At 37.4% G+C, this 26,659-nt stretch overlaps 1 protein-coding gene across 2 annotated transcripts in view; it reads right to left on the minus strand.

The window, feature by feature from the left end:
• Nucleotides 1-3,738: 3,738 nt before the first annotated feature.
• EMCN (endomucin) overlaps nucleotides 3,739-26,659 on the minus strand; it is an 89,889-nt gene continuing 66,968 nt past the window's right edge. The window contains exons 6-12 of one of the 2 annotated variants that reach the window (XM_060012041.1): nucleotides 25,006-25,098; nucleotides 24,521-24,574; nucleotides 22,562-22,657; nucleotides 19,064-19,088; nucleotides 17,536-17,597; nucleotides 11,900-11,973; nucleotides 3,739-5,753 (exon numbers count right to left, since the gene is read on the minus strand). In XM_060012041.1, coding sequence (XP_059868024.1) covers nucleotides 11,939-11,973; nucleotides 17,536-17,597; nucleotides 19,064-19,088; nucleotides 22,562-22,657; nucleotides 24,521-24,574; nucleotides 25,006-25,098 — 365 coding nt within the window. In that variant the 3' untranslated portion in view covers nucleotides 3,739-5,753; nucleotides 11,900-11,938. Of the gene's footprint in view, nucleotides 5,754-9,604; nucleotides 10,069-11,899; nucleotides 11,974-17,535; nucleotides 17,598-19,063; nucleotides 19,089-22,561; nucleotides 22,658-24,520; nucleotides 24,575-25,005; nucleotides 25,099-26,659 lie in introns of those variants that run through there. The other variant, XM_060012042.1, reaches the window with a different exon arrangement.

The following is a 26,659-nucleotide window of genomic DNA, read 5'->3' on the forward strand; positions in this document are numbered from 1 at the left end:
ATGGGAACAGCAATGTAGTGGCTGACAGTTTTTGTTTTAAATGCTTTCATTTGCTTTAGTTTTAGTTCCAAGCAAAATGCTATAAATAATGTACTGTACTTACATTTATAATTTAAATGCACACAGCATTATTATACTGTACTGTAACAGCAGCAGGAGAAGCTCTCTAATAATATGTTGCCAGCATGCCAAAGACACTCTGTCCTTTATCAGAGTTTATCTCACACACACACACACACACACACACACACAGAGGCTTGGTTTATGTTTGTGAGCAAGGGCATACACAGATATCACAAACACCTGATACTAGAGAAGGGTGCTCAAAATCTAATCAAACGTAAAAGCTTTTGCACAGCAAAGGAAATCATAAACAACTCACAGAATGGGAGAAAATATTTGCAAACGATGCAACTGACAATGGGCTAATCTCCAAAATATACAAACAGGTCATGCAGCTCAATATCAAAAAAAACAAAAACAACCCAATCTATAAATGGGCAGAAGATCTAAACAGACATTTCTCCAAAGAAGACATACAGATGGCCAAAAAGCACATGAAAAGATGCTCAACATCACTAATTATTAAAAATACCTTTAAAGTCAATTTTATTAAGGTATATTTTACATATAAAAATATACCCATTTTAAGTCTACAGCATGAGTTTTGGCAAATATGTACACCTCTGTAATCAATGCCATAATCAAACTACAGAAATTTCTATCAACTCAAAAAATTCCCTCTCTCTTGGCATTCCCCTTATATCCTGGCTCAAGACAGCCACTGGGCTGATTTCTTTCCTAGTGCTTCATATAAATGAAGTCATAAAATATGCATTCCACTATGTGTGGCTTCTTTTTTGCAGCATAATGCATAATGTTTTTTAGATTCATTTTGTTGGGTGTATTAGTAGTTTTTTTCTATTTTATTTCTGAGTGGTATTCCATTGTGTGACTATACCACAATTTGTTTAGTAACATTTGGCTATTATGAATAAAGCTAATATGAACCTTTGGTTACAGGTCTTTGTATAGCCATGACATGTGTTTTCATTTGTCTTGGGTAAATACATATGAGTGGAGATGGTGTGTCATATAAGAAGTATATATATTTAACTTTTTAAATTTTATCCCAGGAAGAATCTGCTAAATTGTTTTTCAAATTGTTGAATGATTTTACATTCCCACTAGCAATGTATGAGAGTTCTAGCTTCTCCCTATTTCCATCAACACTTGGCATTGTTGGCCTTTATAATTTTAGCCACTCCTGTGGATATGTAGTGGTATCTCATTGTAGTTTTAAATTTGCATTTTCCTGATGAATAACTGATATTGAGTGTCTTTTCATGTGCTTATCAGAAAATCATATATCCCCTTTAGTGAATTGTCTTTTCTAATTTTTTTCTGTTTTTCAGTGGATTGACTTCTTATTTTTAAGCTTTTTGAGCTCCTCACATGTCCTAGATCTAAGCCATGTCAGATATATATAATGTAAATATTTTCTCCTATCCTTTGGCTTTGCATTTTCAGTTTATTAACGCTCAATTTGGAGAGCAGAATTTTTAGTTTAAAGTTCGACTGATGTTGTCTTTAATTTTGGCCTTTTGGGCCTTATCTAGGAAATCTTTACTGACATTAAAGAAGGCAAATGTTATAGATCTGGATTTAACGTTTAAGGTTATGACACTTTAGAGTCAGTTTTGTGTGTGGTATGAGGTAAGCGTTGAGCTTTGCTTTTTCATCACGTGAGTTCCAGAACAATTTGTTGAGAGGACTGTCCTTTCCCCATTGAATTATTGTGGCACCCTTGTCAAAAATCAGTTGACCATATATTCATGTGTCTATAGGAGAAAAGCATACATTTGATTCTTTCTGTAATCTCTATTTTATTTCATTGATTAAATTCTATTCTTAGGTCAGTTCTGAACTGTCTTGATTTAAAGTAAGTTTTTAAATCCAGTATTGTGAGTCCTCCAAATTTAGGCTTTTAAGAAAATGTTTTAGCTATTCTAAGTCCATTCTATTTCCATATAAACATTGGAATCATCTTAACAATTTCTACAAAGAAGAAAATTAAATTTGGCCTGAAAATGTAATAAATCTGTAGATCAATTCGAATAGAACTGACATCTTAATACTACTGAGTCTTTTAATGCATGATTTAGTATTCTTTAATTTCTCTTAGAAGTTTGACAGTTTTTAAGTGTACAGGGAGTGAACATATCTTGTAAAATTTATCCCTCAGAATTTTATATATACTGGCATAATTGTAAATGGTATATATATTTTTTTAATTTTCATTTTTTGGTTACTAAATAAAAGAAACCAGTTGATCCTGTATATTGATCTTATATTCTTCAACTATTACAAATTAATTTATTAATTTGGGTAGGTTTTTTGGAGATTTCATAGGATTAATGCATGACTTTGTCACCTTTGTTTATAATGGGATGGTAAAGTGGTCCTTTTACCACTAACTATAGCCAGGAGCATAATTGTTAGCCCGTTTTTATATATAGGTAAACTGAGATTAGAAAGACTAAGTAATAAAGTGATGAAGAGCAGGGATTTGGGGTTTAGGTTGGAATCCAAATTTTTACTGCTTACTAGTTGTACCACCTTGGGTAAGTTATTTAATTTTCTGTCTTGGTTTCCATATATCTAAAATGAATATGCTGCTGCTGAGAAAAATAATAAAACAAATATAACGTAATATTAGAAGTTGTATCTTATCATTGTTTTCTTATTAACTGAGATGACAGATGTGAAGGTTTTAGCACAGTGCCTGGAAACAGTGCCTCAGACACAGTGTCACTAACCAATGATATTATCCGTAATCACTTTGGTAGAATTCTGACTTTAAGTTCAGGAATGTAATATTGATGAACAAGATAGAGGTTTTTTCATTATTTATCAAAACTGTTTTTCCTTTAAAAAGTATCCAGAACAAGAAAAAGGTGTTCAGGCCCATAGGATAAATCCCCTTGAAGAAAAGACAAAGTATACTCATTTAAAGGAACATGAGAAGTCTTGTTTGTGTTTGTGGGGAAATGTTGACCAGAAGTTCTGTAGATAATCCATGACATATTCTCAGTTCAAGGTACTTATTAGTTAATTAATCACAATGACGGATATCTTCAATATTAGGCAATAATTAACAAATTCACAGTCTTGAGACTACCACTCAAAAAACAGCTTTTAAAGGACTTTTCTTTTTAAAACCCCATAAATTCTCGATGGAGAAAAATCAGGCGGAAGAGCTAGCCTGCTCATTGTTGAAGGTTTGTCGGTGTCCTAAGTTGATCCTCAAGAACTTAAGTTTGGCAGGTAGACAAAAAATAAGATACAGATTTGTCAGATATGTAAGGGAATATTTCAGCTCAGCAAGGGGAATTTAGAAGTCTTTCTCTGCTGACTGATCACAGCCAGTGTGTCAGACAACAACATCCGCTTATTCTTAGATGACAACAGTTAATTAGCTCTTGTTTATGTTTTGACTATTGATAGACTTAAATTATATTCATATTGTCATGCAGAACAAACACACAGAAAGGTTTGCCTTTGATCTAAATACATTTTTTCCTTGGCTGCAGTGACATTTGAACTGTATATCAGAATAAAAAACTTATAAGAAATCAGGCATAAAAATAGTAGGGGCGAGGGTGGGGTGGGAGGGCTTCAAAAAAAAGTAAATCATCTAAATCAGATAATTAAAAAAACATCTGATTAATGATAATTTTGGCTTGAAAACCAAGTGCCTTATTTCAACAGACATTCAAGTTGACTTATAAAAATGCAGACATTACCTTTGAGATTGACTTTACAAAATGCCATGAATATCTCTGCAAATATCTCAATCCTCTTATCACTTTGACTTTTTAAAGATTTAATGCTATAGTTGTAAGTATAAAGCATATTCCTTATGTATAATTCTTGAACTAGAGTGAATTTCATTCTTTCATTATGTTTAAAAAGCTTTCCTTCTTCCTGATCCTTATAAACTCCCTTCGAACAATATTTATTAAGGTCAAGAAAATGGTTTTTCTAGAAGTCAAAATAGCATATCACTTGTAGTAATTTAAATTGCAGAAGAGTTTGTATCTTTACTACATTCTGTGTAACAATGCTTTTGCTCTGTAAAGCATTCTGGGGGTGTTGGAATATTTTTCTTTTGAAGACAAATGCTCCATGGTTGGCATGCTCTAGCCACTGCTGCACCCATTTAAAGACTTCTAGGTTAGAGTTAAGCATGGGCAAAGCATCCCTCAAGGGAAAGTGTAGGTACTGGAGATCCTAGCCTTTTTCTATACCCTATTGTTGTTCTTTTTCTTTTTTATTCCCCATTTTTCTTCTCAAAGAAACATAAAGAGGCACCAGTAAAAAATATAAGTATTCTTGTTTGGTCCTTGATTAGAAGTCGTGCAGACATCAGGGAGCAAAAACCAAAGTGATTATTCACATAATCCTCAACGCTGAACATTTTAAAATACACTGCAACAAAATAAATTGTAAAAGGTAGTTTTAAATGTACCCTCTGTCTCTACTACATTGTCCTTGTATCACTAGGATAATTTAGCACCGAAATCAGCTTAGGCAATCATAAAAGTTAAAGAGCTGCCCCTGGCAGCGTTTTTGTTCCAGAACTTTCCACAGAACTTCAGCCATCATGATGTCTTGATCCCTTGTGTCCAAGGAGTGGTCAAGGTTTATCATTCAGCCTTCAACAGAAGAATTTGACCCTGATGGAGCGGCAGCTATAATCATACGGTATTTTTAGGAAAGTGATACACTGAAAAATAATATCACAATTATGTATTTATGAAATGTTGGTTTCTACAAACTGGAGATTTAAGAATGATTGCTAGAACAAATCAGTACATTTCTAAAAGAAAATAAAAATGCACAGAGATAGTGTCAATCAAATCGATTATGAAAAATCACAGTCCTGTTATCTTCATAATGAATGCAGTACAGTGTCATAAATGCCCTTACATCCTTGTCACATAGTGTGAATTACAAAGAGAAAGACCAAAGAAATGGTAAATTGACTTCCCTTGAACAGGGTCTGATACGTGAATCCTTTGTCCCTTTCTCACTTATTAGATGCCTTTCATTAGTGAGTTCTCATAGTCTAATAATCAATCCAAAAATACTCATAATTATGGGAAGACAATATCATTGCCATTTTCACAGTCATATTATCATATTTTTAGTGTGTTGAGTACAGCAATTATTCATGAAAAGTAACACATGTAAGTATGAATAAAATATCTTTATGTACAAAGTGGCATGGCAGGATTTTGACCCAATATTTAATAATACACTTGCAAATTTCCCCTGCATTAACATAGTAGAAAACAATAAATACAAACGTTAGGTAATAAAAGAACACTGAGAAAGTAGGAAAGTCTCCGTGGATAAGAAATGTTAGTTCTGAAAACTTTAAACTCAAGGGACAGTCATTTCATCAGTGAAGGCACCTGCCTGGGCTGTCAGGTTACCTGCTCACAGATGCCCCTCCTAAAATTCCCTCCCCTAGGAATGTTCCTATAAAATGTGGTAATGTGTTTTTTCACATCTTAAAGGACAGGAAAGGCCCAGGATGGTTTCCGATTCTCTTAGATTATTGCGTGTCATCTGGACATCACTTTATTGGGACAGGTGCACACTGGCGAGCAGGATTGGAGGTCAGGATTGAATCCACAGGGCTTTCTCCCTTTCTAACCGTGGAGCACAGAAGCTGAAGAGTAAGCCTGTGGGGTGGGAAAGGGGGAAACAAAAATGGTCAGATTCTAAGAAAGTGAAGACGTAGAGATGCTGGGGGACACCATCTCTTGGTAAGAAATATTAGCGACCAGCTGAATTTTTCCACCCAGTAGAGTCACTGGAATGTCTCATAAGCACTTCAACCTCAACAAGTCTGAAAGGAAACCCACTAGACTGCCTCCCAAACCTATTCCCTCTCGCTCCGTAATTCCAATCTTTGCTCTTACCTTCATGATCCATCCAGGCACTCATGCTAGATGTGTGGGCATAATCTATACCCCTAATAGTTCTTCCCCAATGCCTACATTTGCACAATCCCTACTTCTGGAGAATGTCACCTTCCAGACAATTCTTTATTCTATTCTGCCTCTTCCTCTGTATCCCTACTGTATCTGCAGACCTGGTGAAGCCCTTGTTCTTTTCCCGGGGAATACTGAAATAGCCCTCTGACCTCTCCGCTTCCAGTCTTACTCCTGTTGAATTAATCTTCCACACTGAACACTCAGTGATGTGTCTCAAGCACAAATCTCATCGTACTCCTCTTCTGATTAAAGCACTTCACCGCACCCTATCACTAACGCGACATCGTTCGAGGTCTGTTGCTTGGGGTAACAATGTGAGTAATTAAGAAATTGATTGGCAAGTTTCATGCTTTGCTTCCGTGTACTTATCAGGGAGAAGAGTGAACAGGCAACTCTGCACTTCTCCTTCACAGAAAGGAGAGTCAGGGCTTTGGTTTATTACTTTGGGTGTTCTTGTTTGCGGTACAGAAAGAAGTTTCTGTATTGGCGCCCCAAAACAGCAGGAGATGGAAGCTTCTGTGCTTTAATTGGGAAAGGGGCACATGCCCGGCATGGCAGGGTAGGTGCTGTCGTGCTGCAGATGGCAGTGCTGGTGGTTTGCTGGAGTCTGGGAGGAGGATGATATGGTGGGGGTGAGGGTGAGCAGTGGACCAGCGTGGAGACCTGCATCTTGCTCCCTCATGGCATGATCGGTGAGGCAGGGCCTTTGCTAGGGATGGTTGCATTGCTGCCTTGCAGTGCGGGAGCCGGACACTGGTTACTGTGTCTTGCGGGACAGTTGGAAGACCAGAGAGTGGACACAGGATCCAGGTCAAGTCTTAGTCTGTGGAAAGGACTGTAAAGCAGGGCATTTCTTTCTTTTTTTTTTTTGGTACGCGGGCCTCTCACTGCTGTGGTCTCTCCCGTTGCGGAGCACAGGCTCCGGACGCGCAGGCTCAGCGGCCATGGCTCACGGGCCCAGCCGCTCCGCGGCATGTGGGATCTTCCCAGACCGGGGCACGAACCCGTGTCCCCTGCATCGGCAGGCGGGCTCCCAACCACTGCGCCACCAGGGAAGCCCCCATGATAGATTCTTTAATCATATTGACAACACTTTATAAGCAAAGAAGCACAATGGTTCTAGGAGAAAAGGTCATTCTATCCTGGTTTTATAGATGTGGAACCTACTGCAAAGCATTATAAAGAAATTTGTTGAAGGCCATAGACTAGGATCAGAAAATAAATCTTGCTTTACTTGTGATGTTTTCTTTTTAGCCCTCATTCTTCATTTTAAAATGTAAGAAAAATAATTGAAGAACATGTTAAGCTTTTCTGGAAGTTCACAAAGATGCTTTTAGATTATCAAGGATATCATTTAGAAAATTACAGAAGTACAGTGAATTGCATCTGCAAGAAAAATAGAAATGGGTAACATTCCACTTTGTTGAGGATCTGTGGGATGAGACTTTCATACAAGTTATTGGTCTTGCTGCGCCTTGGTTCTTCGTTGATCTGAAACTCCCCTCACTTCTTAAACTGGCAGGTGGCTTGGAACAGAACGGACAGGAGACCTACTGGAGAGGGAGCGGCCAGGTGGCAGTAGGTCTCCTCCCTTCTAAAGCACAGGATTGCTCTCAGAACAATCAAAAGACTTTCTTTTCAGTTCTAAAATTGTTTTTCCCCTCATATAAGATATATCTTGGACATGTCTACATGCAATTTAAAAATTGTCTTGATAATCACTTTTGCTAGTTGTATAATGTCATTGATTGGATCATACCTAATTTATCTGAAATTTCCATACCACTGGACATGCTGTTTCTAAATGTTTGCTACCATTCTTTGTATATTAATCTTTAATCACATTTCAAACAATTTCCTTTTGAAAATTTCCTAAAAGTGAAGTTACTAGGTGACAAATGTGAATATTTTAAGTCTCTTAGTGAATATTACCAAACTGCTCTTTGGAAAGATTAATCCAGTTAATCCAATTTATACTGTCAAATGCAGCATATGATACTATTTGCTTCACCAGTATGATTTTTAAAAATTAGGAAAAGAAAAACTCAAGTAATTGAAGGTTATAATTTTTTTGGTCTTAATTCCGTTTTTGATTAGTAATAGTACAGGAACTCTTCTATAATTTTACATTACCATTTTTATTTCCTCCTCTGTGAATTGCCTGTTCCTGGCCTTTGCTCATTTAAAAAATTTATGATTTGTATAACTGTCTTTGTATATTTAAAATATTAATGAATTGGTCTCATATTTATGACAAACATATTCCTGATTTATAATTTATAGTTTTCTTTATGATAATTTTTATGTTTGGAAATTTTAAGTCATGATGTAGTAGAATTCCTATTATTTCCATTGTGTTATATTGTTTCCTGGTCTGAAAATTCTTAATCAGGCACATAATACAACCTAACAAATTTTTCTTCTAGTTTTTTTTACATTTAGTTTTTTTATATATTTTCCCCATATAGATATTATTAGCTAATGTCCCTTCACACTCGTTATTAACCAAATTGTTCAGACCATTTGTTGGCATCAGTAAGAAAAGGATGTGCTTTCCTGCTCTGCATTTTGGCATAAAAATTCTGGCCTTAGCAGAAGTCCTATGTAACAGCAAATCAATTCCTTGTCACTTTGTCATAAAATAATTAATCTCTTGTCATAAAAGAATTAATCTCAGAAGAAGATAACAGAGCATATTTGCATTACAAGTGAGCACAAATATGTGTAGAAGTGCATACAGCGAATGTATCTCTAATCTTTGATTCCAGCGGCCTTCAAAACTTACCACAAGTTACTTTTGCACTAACAGCCATTTTGAGGGAGGTATCAGCTAGTAGCTGGGAGGAAAATGAATTATACAGGGAAAGCTTAAACTAAAATAATCATTTTCTTATTCTAAATAAATTATGGTCCCTAAATATAGCAATAAATCTGCAGTGAAGGATAATATTTTTTGAAACTCCTATCAACCTTCCTCTTGTTGACATAAAAGTCTTAAGAGATTTTAGAACTAGATTGAATTGATGAGTTGTATCAATCATGCCCATATAGCTTTTTAACTTCTTTCTCTATTTTCTTATTTCTTATGTGCGATTTCATGTTCTCACTAGACAAAGCTTTGCAGAGAGGGCAAGGGTCATAGATTAAAGGTATTTTGGAATTCCATTAAATATAACATTCAGCACAAAATAGATGATCGTTATACGAAGCAGCAGGCATTAAATACATCTAGAAATTTATCCTGAGGTGAAAAATTTTAACATGAGTGAATGTGTCCGTATCAGTGTTTGCGGTTGCATACCAATCCAAAGACTTCTCAATTTCTTTTCTCAACTTCTAGCTCTGATAAATGCATTCCTATTTATCCTGAATTTCTGAGTTGATATCTTATTTCTAGGTGATATCTGATTTCTAGGAGGAAGCAATTACTCAGCGGTTACTACATTTAAAGTACAATGGTTGCTAATAGAAATATATTGAAAAAGAGTAAGACAAATAGACAATAGAACTGACCAATTTCAAATATGTTTCTTCCCATTACTTTCATCTTTACTCTTCAGAACATTGTTATGTAATTCCACAATTACTCAGAAAGGCAACAGAAGCTATTTACCTCTGCAGATCAAAAGACATGAGATTAGAGGCTAGGAATATTTTTTCAAGTACAAAAATTGAAAGGAATGGGAGTTGGATAATAATTCATTTTGTTGAGCTTGTTTGGGTCAGTACTCTTCCTTTTCTTCTGTATAGAGACTGTCTCCTGCATAGAGACTCTTCTTTCTTTCTCTTCCCAACTGAACAGAAGACTTCTTCTTCCTCCAAACTGGACAATTAGTCACTAAGATTTGAGCATTTTAACAATCTGGAAGGCATCCTTTTACTAGCCACAGGATTGCAAAGAAACCATAGCTTGTACGGAAGGAAGCTTGCCATATACTAGAGAGGGCTGGACCACGTCTCCACAAATTTCTCACACTTCTCAGGTTCTTGAATCTTGCATCTGAAAGAGTGCATTGCAAAAGGATAGGCAAAGGCCCAGATTCCTCTCATCCTAACCCACCCCTTGCTGGCTAGAGAAGGATGAAATTCTGACACTGATGCATGTCTGGATGACACTCCTTTGTTTACATCTCTTGCTCCTGGCCAGAGAAGCATGGCTGGCATCATTTATGCAATAAACACTGGCTGAGTATCCATAACAGCACTGTCTTTGTGCTGGGAAGTAGACATAGGTAGTGGGCATAACAATGATATTCCCCCCGGACGCTACCCAGAGTGACTACCATTGTGTTTAGGCCAATTCTGGGCATACACCTATTTATCTGTTCTTTTGCTTTTTTACTATTAGTTGCTAAAGGGTAAATTTCTCTGCAGGTTCTAAAAATGATCAAACCCTAATTGTGAGGGCACTTAATCAATGCTGCTTGTGAAAAATAAGTCAAAAGAAACTTTTCTTACCTAATTCTAGAAAAGCAAAAGACGGTCCCATGCTAAACTGGAAAGGTTAATTCCAGCAGGCCTGAAATCGGGCTGAGTTGTTTTACTGAAATAAGACATGTACCTGCATTGCACTGACTCCTGGTCAAAGAATGGAACACACAGAATAGCAGTTGCTTGTAATCATAGTTTTGAGAGGCTTCAATTATTCATTGATTAACAATTAATGTAATGAGATTGATCACCTTGCATCTGGTCTCATTGAGACACATGGAGGGCTCTGTCGTTCATATAGTTATATAGCAAGAATGTGCCTACATGACCATCTGGGTACTGTAAGTTCCCTATATACTAACGAGTTCTGTTCCAAGAGTGTGTTCGTAAGTCCAATTTGTTCGTAAGTCCAACAAAGTTAGCCTAGGTACCCAACTAACACAATCAGCTGTATAGTACTGTACTGTCATAGGTTTATAATACTTTTCACACAAATAATACATTAAAAAAAAACAAAAAATGAAGGAAACATTTTTACTCTTACAGTATGGTACTTTGAAAAGTACAGTAGTACAACAGCTGGCATACAGGGGCTGGCATCGAGTCAACAGGCAAGAAGAGTTACTGACTGGAGGAGGGAGAGGAGGTGGGAGATGGTAGAGCTGAAGGGTCGTTAGCAATAGGAGACAGAGTGCAATTTCACTCATGCCTGACGTTGATGGAATGCATGTTCGCATCTTTGAAAGTTCGCAACTTGAAGGTTCATATGTAGGGGACTTACTGTATAAGAGACCCCAGCTGAGAGTGCATTTTGGATCACCTTGTTTGAGGTACTTTGTGCACACATCCATGGTTCCTGGCTCCAGAGAGAAAGTACATCTGGGTATGGTTCTTACTGAGAGAGGACAATTGGACCTCCCACCTGGCATCTCTGGACCCCTCTCCCTGAGCCAACCTTTGGCTGTGATGCGCATTCTTACCTTAATGCAGCTCCTATGTCATATACTATTTTTTTTTTTTTTTTACTGTCATTTTGGGTCCTGCAAATCTTCCTTAGCAATAGAACCCTGTCTAACTGCCACTGTTAAGTATATATATGCTGACCCAGGCAGAGGCAAACTACATCTATGAGGAAACATTACGAACAGGCAGAAAGGAGGAATGGTATCATTCCTGAGGTAGGCAGGGCAACTGGAAGAATCTTCTTCAGCCCCCAAGACATTTATTTCTCTGGCAAATGTTCTTAGAGTTTGTTTTTAGACAAATAGAAAATGATGGTTTAACTGACACAAGCTATTAACTTTTCAGGTTATAAAAGTCTTTAAAAATAATCTGAGCTGCAGCAGGCTAACAAAACAGATATTAATGAGTATCTCAGTGAGTGGAATTAGAGAACTTACATATTTATTGCCCAGGTGTGGAGAGGATTCATCAAGCTGTCAGTTCTTGGTTTTTCCTTGTGCAGAGTGCTCACCTAAAAGCAGAAGATATGCTTTGATCTATAAGCTCAGAGAGTGAATAACGATGAAAATAAAAGTTTCTTGGCTTGTTTTCTGTTTTTCAAGGAAAGTCCAATTTCCCTTCAAGAACGTCATTAGAGCCACAACTTACCTCTTGGTATTGCCTGGAAATTGTTCACCAAGATTTATGAGCTTTATTCGGCCATTGTTTATTTTTACCCTAGAGGAGCAATGCTAACTCACTCCCTGCAGATAGGGGGTGTGAGTTGGGAGGTGATAGCAAGAGAGGCGCCCTAGGGAATAAGTTATTGAATTTTGCTTGTTCCATAAGCTGGCTGTGCCTGAGCAAAACTGCATCATATATTTAAAATGCCATTTTATCAGGAAAACATTCTAGGGTCCTTTGTTTAAATAATTGAGTGAGAGTTTTGTGAAAATGAATTTATAGGCCAGCATGAATACTTTGGTGACGTACAAAGCAGCACAGGGAACGTTGCTCAAAATAACCATGTTATTCCATCATCAATATAAAGATAAATATTAACTTAGGATGATGGGGAGCTGAGAGGCTCCAAGCATTTTTTTTTAAATTTATTTATTTAATTTATTTTTGGCTGCATTGGGTCTTCGTTGCTGCACGGGGGCTTTCTCTAGTTGCGGCGAGCAGGGGCTACTCTTCATTGTGGTGCTCAGGCTTCTCACTGCAGTGGCTTCTCTTGTTGCAGAGCACGGGCTCTAGGTGCGCGGGCTCAGTAGTTGTGGCACATGGGCTTAGTTGCTCCGCGGCATGTGGGATCTTCCCGGCCCAGGGCTCGAACCCGTGTCCCCTGCATTGGCAGGCGGATTCTTAACCACTGCGTCACCAGGGAAGCCCCCAAGCATTTTTACTTGCTCTTGGATTTGTGTTCAAAGCATTTCACATTACCTGTGTCTTTCATGTAGATTCAAGTAACAACAACAGTCACATTATATAAAAGCAGTATGGGTCCAAGCGTCCAGCTTTGAGAACAAATGTCATTGTTTTGCTCCAGCTTTTATCTGCCAGCTAGGAAACCAGTCTTCTGGGGACTCCATTGATGTCACCCGTTACCTGCACTGTCATGGCGATAGTAAATAGTACCAGAGACCTAAGAAGAACAAACCTAGGGCTCCCCTTCAAGAGATCCTTAAGTCTTCTGCTTCAAAAAATGTCAGGCTCAGAGCAACAGCCCTCACAAGCCCCTGACCCGCTATAGCCCTTTGCTCACTATTGTTTATTTAACAAAAAGCACAGCATGTCCTGGAATCCATGGCTATAAAGTACAGGAATAAGAAGTAAACAAAAGAAACATTTATTGAACCCCAACTGTCTGCCAGAGTCATGTAAAACAACTCATATGAAAAACTTCAATTCTTAATACCTCCAAAAGTCTGTCTAACTGGGAATAGAAAGTGTGGAAAGATTCAATAACCATATGATTCAAATAACAGTTACAATAATGATATATACGGTAAAAGCAAACAAAGTACATATACACCTAGAAAAAAACAACTGGAAAGAAATACACCAAATGCCAATACTGATCATATCAAGGTTTTCTCTCATAAGTAATTTTAAATTCTTTTCTAGTCACCATTTTCCCCCATTCTCCATTATGCATAACGTGGTCAGATATTAAAATGGCAGTTTAAGCCACGAAGAGATATTCAAGGCAGTAGTGCATGCTGACTTGCCAATCAACAGTTAGAGGAGAGAAAGACCACGTACAGTTGGGACAGTCAAGGAAGCCTTGGTGTAAATGCAGAGACTGACGCAACAACTATTGAGGGGCTGTGAAAACATGCCGAATCTCTGTATGGTTTTATACATCTATGAATCTTTCCCTCATCTTTACAGTTGTTCATTTCCAGTTGTTAATGAACGTTTGTAAAACATAAATAAACAGAAAAGTAACTGTACATTTAATGAGTAATTACCATAATATACTAATTAGTATTAGTTTACTAATAATATATGAATAATATGTAATTACCACAATGCGTAGGAGGGGAGGTGGGAGTGACAAAGGAGACCAAGGTGCTGTCTCCCCCTTCAAAAGAGCTTGAGCTCAGTGAGGAACACAGAGGATAGGAGATGAGTGACATCTGGGAAGTACATGTTATTAAGTGGTTCAAAATTTGAGCAAGTGCAATCTGGCACATCATGAAAGGCCTTGTAGACGTGCTAAAGTGTTGGAACTTAATCTTAAGTAATTAAAACTTATCAGGGTTTTCTAAGCAAAGGAAAATTATAAATGGATTCAGATCTGCTTTTTCTTCCTCCAAATAGTTCAAAACCAAGTGATGCTTTGAAATTAAATTCAGTGATACAGTATTTTCTTTCTTTTGTGGAATCATGTATTCCTTAATTTAGGCAATTTTCTTCATATTTGTATAGCCTTACATGTTAAAAATGAGATAATGTACATTAACTTTCTGAGGAGTGGTGTAAGTGGGAATCATCTTGAAAATGCATCATGTCACATGTATATTTTGTAGTAAATCATGAGGATGTTTAACTTGGCAAGACTTCTTACTAAACCTGAGTGGCATCTTATATGTTCTCATAAAGGACTCCGTGATCTGCTATGTTTGGTGCTCATTTTTTTCTGAAAGCACGTTCTTGTGTATACCCTAGTAGGCTTTCTCTTTTACATTAAAGAAAGCTCCCAATTGAAATAATCAAATTTTAAACATTATGGGCCACATTTTCAACGGAAGAACCCTGCTTGACAAAGAACATATTTAGAAGAAGCAGGAAGTGTGGATGGATGAACACCATGGCCAATTAGAGGAGGAGGACTTGAGGCAAGGAACTGTCTTATCCAGAGAAAATACTCAGAACAATAACCATTACACATAGAGGCTTGTAGAAACCCAGAAAATTTAGCATCCACTGGCATTCCCCTGAAGGTGAGTTGCTGCAGAGCTCTGTTTCCTTGGAAACATGATATATTGACCTCTAAAATGGCAAAATTGATTTTGAGATATAAGACCAGAGTTTATAAATTGACATACTGACCAATCCAATGAATTCTTAAGACCATTGAATCTCAAATTTCATGTTGTTACCCACATTGGTGCATTAATTAATACTATGTCCCTTAGGCCATGTAGCACATAATATGAAATATATAACAATCATCAGTTCTGAGTGGTGAATAGTCACATATTCTATCAAATTCTTTTTCTGTATTTTTTAACTATTTAAAAATTTTTATATAGGAGATAGTGGAAATTTAGGCTAAACCTGTGAACTTATATAAAACCTAATCATTTCAGACTATTCTAGTTATATTTTAGAATGATGTCACTATTAGGGAAGAGAGATTTAAGTGAAAATAATTATAATAATGTAATTTCTATTGAGTGTGGTGAGCATAATTTTATAACGAAAGCATGTTTGAATAAGTTTTGAAAGAAGGTAGAAAGAGATTTGTTTGCAGGTGTTTCAGGAACCATCAAATCCTGTTAATGGTGGACAGACTTTAATAAAAACTGTGGTAGTACAAAGAGAATTTGGAGGGCATTGTTTTAGATTATCAGTTCTAGGCTACTGAAATCAACTCAGAGTCACCCGTTTTAGTTTTCCCCTATTACCAAATATTTTCTATAATCAGCTAGGTTGACTTTTGAGAGATTATTTTCTTAAAAGAAGTGTGCTTCCTAACTTGAGGTTGGCAGAAATAAAAGTACCAGAGACTAGATCTTATTATTTCCATAGTAATATTTCCTCCTTAGACCTATGACCTGAAAAGCTACTTATGAAGAAAAGGAACTTTGGGTAGTTCAGGGTCTTCTTAACTATCCCACCGTGATCTACCCACTTATTATTGCAGTTAGTATGACGGTGGGAGATAGTAGCTTACACAGAATTATCCTTGGGCCTTGAAGAAGAATCAGAAAGCAAATTAGCAACCAAGAAACACAAGGTTTCTCTGTGGATTTCCCCTCCTGAAAGCCGCGATTCTGGTGTCACTTGTCATTTCCCTGGTAGACACAGGTAGCAGAGCAGGTGGTCCTGATCTCAGGCCCCTCCTCACCAGGAGAGCCAAGGGCTCCTATACGGAGGCTTCTGGTCCACAGCTTGGAGACCCCCAGAAGCTGCCGAGTGTTCGGTTTAAATCCCGAGGGGATAAAGGAGCGTGCATGAAATTACAGGTTGTCATGCTGCTCACAAGTCACAGGCAGATTCTGAGAGCTTTTCTTGATAAATGGTGTAGTCGCACTCCGGGTCCTTCATAACCTTACTCAGGACTGGTCCACGTTTAGTCTCCTTGCCTGGAGGTTTTCCTTGACCAAGTAGAATAGGCTCAGCTACTTAGTCAAGGCTGGTAAACAGCCAGGAGAAACTGGTGAGTGGTTTCCAATTATCCTGTGGAGGAATTTTACTCTTTCATTCATTCATATAGTTACCTTCAAGAGAACAGTGTGGGAATAAAGAAATGTGTAAGAGATATGAGAATGAAAGTCTCTCTTAAGAGAAAATGGCTCCCATGAGGGATTTGGCCATGTCGTTGCAGATTTTGGGTGCCCTTGCTTTTCAACCTCTTTTGTTTATCTGTTGTAATTTGTTCTAGTTAGAATCTCCTACCTGAAATGGGGACCTTATTCAGCCTTTGATATCTTGCTCTTCAATTGGGACTATATTTATAGCCTTTTGTTTTACAAAATCGTTTTTGCAACATATTTATAATGTTTATCATCTGATAGCTCTCACTTCACATAACATATGTATTGTGGGAGTATTTTGTATAGGTAAAATTGGGGGGACTGAATATAGTAAATGTCTTGATGTAACTTGATATTTAAATTAGAGCCACATAGGTTGTTTCATAAAACTCATAATTACTTTTTATTTATATACTTTTTATTTTTTTGGTCATATTGATGTTTTAAATATTTTGTTTACTCAAAACAAAAATGTAATCTGTGTTTTTTTAATTTTTAAAAACTATCTAGCATCTCATTTTTCATTGCTTTCAATACAAATATAATTCATACAAATCATAGCTGTATTTTGAAAATCTTTTTAGATTGCAGACCAAACAAAATCAAAACCTAAGAAACTAGAAAAAAGAAATGTAAATTTTATCAGTAGGAAATTGTGTTTTGTCCTTACTGAGAAGCTCAATTAAAGTATTTGAAGTGATATAAAATATGATATACATTTTAACTGATGAATCCTAGTTCCGGTTGACTGTACACAGCCATTACCAAAAATGAAACAAAACAACAGCAATACTATAAAAAAAACCCTGCGGCATACTTAGTGTTTTTTCTGCCACTACTGCAGAATAGAAAATGCCTCTAGTCACCACCCATTCTTTAGAACACATCTGCACGCAACCTCCAAAAGCCAGAGAGTCTAATAATCTTACCAAAAATGATATTTCTAGGGCTCATCTTTTCTTCATAGGAGAATTTTGTATTTCTTGGGAGTTAATGATTGAGTTTTTCTAGAGAAGTTATGCTTTTTGGTTATGTTCACATGAACAAAATCCAAGTTAGATTTTGAAATAGCCATTTTTCATCTAATCGACAATCTGGGAGCTTACCAGACTCATGAGAAATTGTCTTAACAGTGAGAAGCTTCACACTCTCTTTATCGGACTGAGGTCTATTTGGAAACAGAAAACATTAAGTTAGCGCCACAGTAATTAGCATTACATATCTGTGAAGGAAAGTAAACATGATACAAACAGAAAGAAGAATATACACGTGCATATATATTTTTGTGTGTTTCTATGGCAAAACTTGTGTTTCTTCATGTACAGACACATATACTTTTATAGCACTTTCATTTCTGGAATCAAGCCAATAAATCTCTGTTATTCTGTTATGGTGATGATCATCAGCTAAATTAAACATCAAGATGGGTCACGTAGGGACTTCCCTGGCAGTCCAGTGGTTAAGACTCCGCGATCCCAATGCAGGGGGCACAGGTTCGATCCCTGGTGGGAGAACTAACATCCCTCATGCCAAGCGGCACAGCCGGAAAAAAAAAAAAAAAAAAAAAACCCACCTGTCATGAGGTCCGTGTTGCACATGCTTCCACTTACTAATTGTGAGGGGAAGACATAGAAATGTTTCCAAACCTTTTGGACTGATCTGAGTTCTGGGTAATTCCTTTTCATGAGGTCGTGGATACTGCAGTATAGTGTGTCTGAACTGTCTATTTCAACAAGAGTTCCCACCTATCCCTTCTCAGACTCAAAATAGTTTCAAACCCCAATTCCTCTCCTTGGACATCTCAAGAACCTCTACTTTTAATTAAGAATGGTAGGTGGTGTAGGGACATTATTCTTTTTTTTTTCCAGTATGCGGGCCTCTCACTGTTGTGGCCTCTCCCGTTGCGGAGCACAGGCTCCGGACGCGCAGGCTCAGCGGCCATGGCTCACGGGCCCAGCCGCTCCGCGGCATGTGGGATCTTCCCGGACCAGGGCACGAACCCGTGTCCCCATCGGCAGGCGGACTCTCAACCACTGCGCCACCAGGGAAGCCTGGGACATTATTCTTAAAGTTCACATCCCAATGAATATACAAAAACACCCACAAAAAGGCAGGCTACAAAGTCAGGTCAACACAGAAAACTTAACCACAGAATTTGGTTTTGACATTACAATAGTTTGTCTCTTTGCAGCACCTTGATTGTAACAGTTGGTAGGATTGCTAACAACTGCTTTGTTTGTTTTAGTAAAGTCGAAGCAAAATAACCATCTGTTATTAAAGTAAAGCCACTCAGAGCTGTCTCAAGGTGCAGGCATGATTTTTCCCTAATTGTGAGAAGCATATTGAAAATTTCAATGGGAAAGCTATTTTAAAACTCTAGCTATGTTTTTCTATGATTTTTTGGGCAACTTTTGATTTCTGATTTTACCACTTTACCCAAGATTAAGAGCCAGTTGTTGGAATTTCTCATACTTGAGAGCTCTCTGACAAATAGGTAGCCAAACCCCATATACTATGCCTTCTGCAAAATGCTTGAAAAACCCGAAGAAGTATGAGTAGAGGATCAATACTTTCCTCTATATAAATGACAGGGTCAGAGCTTCTAGAAGAAAACAATGATGTAGCATTACTTACTGGTCATTTCCATTTTCAGGTGTGCCTAGGAGAGGAGGGAATTGTTATTAGAGCTGTGAGGAGCTTAGCTGCAAAAAACCTGAGACCCCTGCCACTTTCTGCTTAAAGATGTCTCTAAAGCCAGTTTTTAACTTTTCAGTCTCTCGCCCCATTCCCCGCCCCACTGACCATTTCCTCAGACGTGGTGACTACTCATTCCTCAGTCACAGCTAATCCATTCATGGTATAGTCTCAACTAGGCCAACTCCACTGAACTTAGCTCTGGACTAATTTTAATCTTATAGTTTCGTATCACTGTGTGGAACTATTATCCATTATTGTACATCCCACAGACACCAAAAAAGGTTTCAGTATCTCTGGAAACAAATTCTTCTCAGAGTATTGAATTACCTTCTTAAAACAAAGAATTGAATTTTTGGCTTTTCTTTATATGTTGCTCTCTCTGGGGACCTAAATCTCTGTATTTGTGGTGAGCCACGATGCTGCTATTGCTTCTAATTGCATCTGAAGCCCACGGATTCAGCTTCTCAGAAGTGCCCTACAAAACGTCACTGAGCCTACTAACTGTAACTAATCTTCTGTCCGCTTTGCCGGGCTGTTCCACGAGGGTCGGTAGAAAGCAAGCCGGGCTCGTGAGAACGCAGAGTGATTCATCCTGCACAAGAGCATGGCCTCTTGGGAGCAGATCATGCTGGTCAAACCTTGCATTGATCTGTGGCCTATTAGGCAAAATATTTAATGGAATCACTTAAGGGCCTTGCTTTATTCCGGATTTTGCTGTGATTTTATTCCATGGCTCGGCTCCCATCTCTTGGATTTCTTTTCCTCTCTAAGGTAGCTCATATCAGGATATGCCTTTTGAATATCATTCTCTTGACTTTGACCATCATTGTTTTATAAAGACGTTGATCTCCACGAAAATTTTGGCTACTGCTATTTCTGTCACCTTGGCTAAGTTACTCCAACATGAATCTTAATCCCTAGAATTTAATTCATGGCACGGTATGCTATTCACCAACTAGCTCTAACTTCATCTTCCCTACCATCAGTAGGGTTTTAACAACAATCCAGTTCACCTATAAAGTCCCCTTTAATAGAAAGCGTCAACTTTTCAAATAACTTATTTGCAAATCTTCCTATGCAAAGCAGTTTTTCACTACAGGGTATTTTTACTGATGGATTTAGCCCACAGTTTTTTCCCCTATCCTGTATACTCAACACCCACTGGCTTCAACTAGATTGGTTGAGTTCCCATAAAAGATAGGATTGGTGGTTTAGAAACTTAGAGAAATTAAACTGATTTATAAAAATGCTATTTCCCCTCTGGAAACTGAGTGAAGAAACATATTTCAGACTTTATTAAGAAGTTTATTCACTAACTCCCAGAGGGAAAGACGTTGATTTGTTTTCTTCTTATTTTACAGCAAGAGCTAAAATGAACACTGCTGTTTTCATATCATTACTTTCCCTTGCACTGTCTTGCTCAGGCGCCAAACTGTCCGCGCCCTGCACAGTCAGCGATTGGCCTCAGGAACAGCATTCATTAGTGTCCTGGGGGCACATTGTCCATGGGGTAAACAAAGAAGAGCGTGGCTCATAAAAATGATTCATTTTTACTTTTTAACAGTATATGAGACTTAGGTAGAGTTCTGTTAGTGAACTGTTTAGAATTAAAGTAAGGAAAGGAAAGGTTCTATTTTACTGAAAATTACAAAATTTAACTCAACAAGCGTATCATAAGGCTCTCTCTGCTATTTATTATGCACAATGCCATGTGAGTCATACATAGTTTGTGACTTGGAGGGGTTGCCTGAAGTTATGGACTGAATGTTTGTGTCCCCTCAAAATTCATATGTTAAATCTTAATGCCCAATGTGATGGTATTAGGATGCTGGGCCTTTGGAAAGTGATTAGGTCATGAGGGCAGAGTCCTTAGGAATGGCTTAGTGCCCTTATAAAAGAGATCCCAGAGAATTCTCTTGTCCCCTCTGCCACAAGAAGACACAGGCAGATCTGAAAACCAGGAAGAGTGCGCTCATCAGACGTCAAATCTGATGGTGTGTTGGTTGAACTTGTCAGCCTCGGGAGCTGCGAGAAATAGATGTTTGTTGTTTAAGCCACCCAATCTATGGCATTTTTGTTAGAGCAGCCTAGACAGAATAAGATGTTTGACTTTCAGAGGAAGCAGGCTTATAGAGAAGTAACTATATTATAGTGTGATGAATGCTATCATTAAATTCTGTGGAATTAGAAGTAATAGAACACTCCACTCTGCTTAAAGAGATGGGGTGTCGAAAAAATATGGACTAAGTTTGTTTTTAAGCTAGATTCTAAAGGATAAGATGGAGATTAGGTGTGTTATAAAAGTTAAGCAGTGGGCTGAACATTCCAAGAGAAGGAATAACATGGATGAAGCAGAATACATGGCATTACATTATACAACCAGGAAGGTGTCTGAAATGGAAAGATAGATTGAAGTTTAAGATAACATAGGCGAGTTCCCAGGAACTGGAGGGGGATTCAGAGGAAGCATGAAATAAAAAGAGACCTCAAGTTCCTGGAACAGAAAAAAGACTGAATAAAGACCAAAAGAAATCTCAATAAAATCGGGACTTTAGTTAATAATGTATCAATTTGGGTCAATTAATTGTGACAAATATACCATACTAACGTAAGATATTAATCATAAGGGTAGATGGGAACTCTCCACCTATCTTCACAACTTTTCTGTAAATCTAAATCTATCCTAAGGTTTAAAAGTTTATTTAAAAAAAGACTTTAAAATGTAATGCCATTATGGGAATCATAAATATTCAAGAGGCAGGGAGAAGAAGATGAAGCAGCAAAAAGAAGAAAAAGAGTGAGGATGTAAAAGAAGGCAGCGTCATTTTCAATGAAAGAAGAAAGACTTTCCAAAGCTAATGGAGAGATTAAGAGGATAATAAAGAATTGTTGGGCTAGAATCCCTCTAAAAATTGCAATCGTGTCCAATCCTGAGGAACTGATTCAATTAGCAGAACACACAGTTGTGGAAGACACCTTCATAGGAAGGCAGCTGTGCCTCCCAGGAGGGAAGTAAGTCACAAAACACTCTTCTTGAAATTATGGGTCCCAAAGTGAAATTCTTAGCGATACTTCCCTTTATTCTCTGTTATACGGAAATGGAACAAATCTTCGCTATAGTTAACACATGTCACTTTATGCCTTCTTTACTACCGTATTCCCCTGACCACCCACAAAACCAGGGCTTTTTCATTTTAAAAAAATGTGTCCATATTCAATATTATTTGCCATCAGTAGCTAATTTCTACTCCTTACCTTCACCGGCATTCAGTGGATTTCTCTGCCCCTTTCCCTCTACCTCTGTGATCAAGCAATACAGCAGTTCGTTTCTGTGTATAATGCCTCTCTCCTCTTAAGAGTTTAAGTTCAAGTTTAGACTAAGCATGTTTATTCTCCTTTTAGGGAAACAAAATGAAACAAAACACTGTTACCTACCTGGGTCTGTCTTCCAGCACATTCGATACAAACCCACCAAAGCAAAGACTGAAAGTGTTATTGCAATCAAAGCAATAACCACAGGCAAAATGATACCTAAAAAGTATTGGAGACATTGTCAGTTAGAGTGGCTATTGAATTTCACAACAAATCATTCATGAACTGAGGAAAAGCATGTATGCTTCCTTTCTTCTTTAAACATCATTTTATTTAAAAGAAGATTTTTTTTTTAAGCAAAGAAGATAATTATCTGATTCCTGGGTTTTGCCCTAGTTGTCATTTCTGATGTATCCACTTGATGTCAGTCTTGTAGCCTTTCTGAAATAAAACTCCAAACCTAAGGAAGACAGTTCCCACTTTCCTGGTGACTGAAGGAATGAGGAGGTGGGAGACTGGCCAGGAAGAAGCTGTCCCCTATGGTCAGAACCATATTCACACTTTATATTCTTTACTAGTTTATAGTGAAGTTACTAATACATAGCTTGGATGAAGGCATTCAGAAGGCACAAACTTCCAATTATAAGATAAATAAGCACTAGGGTTTTAATGTATAACATGATAAATAGAATTAACTCTGTTGTATGTTACATATGAAAGTTGTTAAGAGAGCAAGTCCCCAGAGTTCTCATCACAAGAAAAAACATTTTTCTATTTCTTTAATTTTGTATCCATATGAGGTGATGGATGTTCACTAACTTACTGTGATAAGTTTCATGATGTATGTAAGTCAAATCATTATGCTGTACACCTAAAACTTATGCAGTGCTGTATGTCAATTATATCTTAATAAAACTGGAAGAAAAAGAAATATATATCCTCTACTGATTCTAGTGGAAATGCTCTAGTCATAAAGCTGGCTTCTTAAAAAAAAAAATCACTAATATCTTTCTGTAAAAATACCTTAGGACTAAAAAGGCATACAATAACATAAGTGGATATAGATGGATATCATGGTGGAACAATATGGTCCAAGAAAGATAAGCATGTGTGTATTTGTGAATGTCTGCTTGGGGGAGTGGTGTTGCTACAGTAAACTAGGGTGAGTTTTTGCTGTTCTCATTAAAAGAAGGTCTTTGCTGTTTGTTTGTTTGTTTTAGCATCTGCCTTCTTTTCTGACAGTCATTTCCCAGGTTAAAACAAGAGTGAAGAAAGGAAAAAGCTGTCATAGGGATATAAGTAGAGATATAGATGTTATAGTTACTGTTTAGTTAGGTGTTCTCATCTGCTGGCATATGTACTCCTTATATTTACCGGGGGATTGAGAATAGCTAGGAGATTCATTTGTAGGGTGGGTTACACTTCACTGTTATGGTTAAATATTTGTTTTAAGTAAGTTCTGCTGGGTTCATATTAGACCTTACATGAGATCATTAGTGCCTCCCAAAACGAAGATGGCATGAATCAGCAGCTCAATAAATGCAGTACTGACTTATTGAATGGAATGGCTTTACCTAAACCTAAGATAATCTTTTATTATCACAGCTTCATATATATTCATCTTATTCTTAATTTTCAGGGAAATTAATGAATATTCTCTATTCAGTCCTAGCATAAACAGTGGCTGACATATATATGTTTTTGCTAAAATGGAACTTTTCTGAAAAGGCCATTTTTAACATTAAGATAAAGTTTTGTAAAGGTGAAAATTCATTTTTATGGAATCTCTGCCCATGCACTTTGGCTTATCAGAGATTAGTCCCATCAATTCACCTTGACGCCTGGTGGTAGCTGCTTAGCACTAAGGTAAGAAAAAAAAAAATCCCCAAAGTGTATTTATTAAAACCAGACTCAATGGGAGGAAACTTTCAAAGCAGGTAGCAATTATATAGGATTATAATGGGATTGCAGGTTCAGTAAAGTTGAGAAAAGGCTGTCTATAGTTGAGTCCCTTCCCTTATTGGTAACATTCAAACTTTCTGCAGTTCTACTGCCTTGAATGAAGATGCACGTATTACTCACTGGAATAAGAGGGGCTGGCTGAAGAAGAGCTTGCATTTTTTGCGTTCTCAGTGCCTATTATTTTAAGAAAGAAAAAAAGTCACCTTTGGTTAATGTGTGCCAATTCTCACACTCCTCCCCCCACCTCCCCCACTCCCCGTTTAGGTAAGCCTCTGTGATTTATAGGTATGAGTCTTGGAGTGAAAACATTTTATCTCATTCTGAAAGAGTTCTGTTTCATGACTCAAGATTGGTAGGGAGTTAATGTATACAATCTGATGAGTTTGGACACATGCATATACCCATGAAACCATCCCCACAATCAAGGTACTAGACAGAGTCATCACCTCCAAAAGTTTCCTTGTGTCCCCTCCCTTGTTTGAGGATGTGTAGTTTTGTTGTGTATAAATTATACCTCAATAAGCTGTTTTTTAAATGGGTGAGGTTTTCTCAGTGAGGAGGGGTCAGGCGAAGCAAGCTTCCACTCATACACACAGAAGTCATACCTTGAGACTGGGAGATGTTTTCCAGAATTGTTACTGATATTGAGGATAACGTAGGGATTCTGGTAGGTGACGCATCTGGTTGTAGAGTGTTAACTGTAGGAAAATGATAAATGTAGCGTCAGATGATAGTATTTGCTCTTCTTACTGGATTTCTTTGCAGATTCAAACAATTTGTATTTCTGATGATCTGTAAAAAACTGCTTATTGTTGAATAATGGGATGCATACAGTTATACATTAAATCATGAGTTCATTCTATCTCCTCCTGTAGAGATGATTAAATTTGGAATGAGAAAACTTGGGTGTTAGTAGTATACCTTCAAGAACTGGCCAAAAAAACGTGAGCAAGTTTCTCATCTTAGGCTACAGACTGTATCACCTACTGCATGAAGTTCTGCATCCCATAAGAATGCAAATCAATGCAGAAGCATTAATCACAGTCTAGATATTACAACTTTGATAGTGATTCTTTTCACTATAAATACTTAAAATGGACATAAATACACAGGACTTCAGATTTTATAATGTTTCTTAGTGGTCAAAGAGAAAGATTGCAATTGAGACTTTGGTTGGAAGAACTGGGGAAAAAAATAATAGAAGATCCCTTCATTTTTATCTCAGCAGTGGTTTACAGTTGTAGGCCTTTTCTAGAGTAACTGCTGCTTGGATGCATTTCGACCACTGTCCATGCTCTTTTTACCATGGCAAATGTTAATTTTAAATTGATTATTATTATTTGTTTGCATAAGTCAACATTTGCCATCTTTAGTCAGAAGGACTAAAACAAAAAAATAATAAATAAGAATTTATTATTCAAAACTCATAAATCTCAATAAATTTCAAGGAAACATAGATAAGTATATGTTTTATAAGTGTACAACGTTTATTCTTGTGAATCTGTAATAAAATGTAATTTGTATTTTGAACATTTTTTGAAAAATAATTCTCTTTTTCTTGAAATATGAAGTAATATCTTTTAATCACACCTGTTTGCCTTGTCTCTACACTGAATTGCAAGCTCCTGGAGTGTGAGGGCTGTAATTCCCACCATCCACCACACGAAGCTCTCACCACAGTGGGTATGCAGTAAGATGTAGCTGACTGCTTGGATAAACTAAGAGGCACCTCTTACAATTATGGCCCCCTTAGGAGTGTGAAGCCCATGCATAATTGCATGAAAGAAATTGATATTGCCTATGACTGCCTTGTATCTTTCTCTCTTTGTCACCCACAGCCCAGCACGCGCTGCATGCTTATGCATTTTTGACATTTGTGGGGGGAGAATAATGTTAAGACTCTGTTCTTGCCAGGCAAGAGATCTGTGGGAGGAAGCTAGATATATGCCCGTAAGAACAAAGAAAAATGTCAGGCTCGTGCACTGAGCAGGCAGAAAAAGGAATCTTAAATACAAGAGTGGGAACTAGCTCAAACCTCAGTACTTAGTTGCTTTTTCCAGTGTGAAGTGTTCTAGTGAGGATGAATGGTCTTTTGGTTGTGTTGGTAGAGAATGAGATGGCTGATTAAATAACCAATGGCATTAATTCCCCTGGGATTTCCCAAGGGTTAATTTTCAAGACTCCACGTTCTACCTTATTACCTTCTCATAGACAGGCTAAGTGGCGGCTACAGTTCTGAGTATAATCTATCTGGTTCAG

This window comes from Delphinus delphis, chromosome 5, assembly GCF_949987515.2.
Source record: "Delphinus delphis chromosome 5, mDelDel1.2, whole genome shotgun sequence".
Taxonomy (NCBI): domain Eukaryota; kingdom Metazoa; phylum Chordata; class Mammalia; order Artiodactyla; family Delphinidae; genus Delphinus; species Delphinus delphis.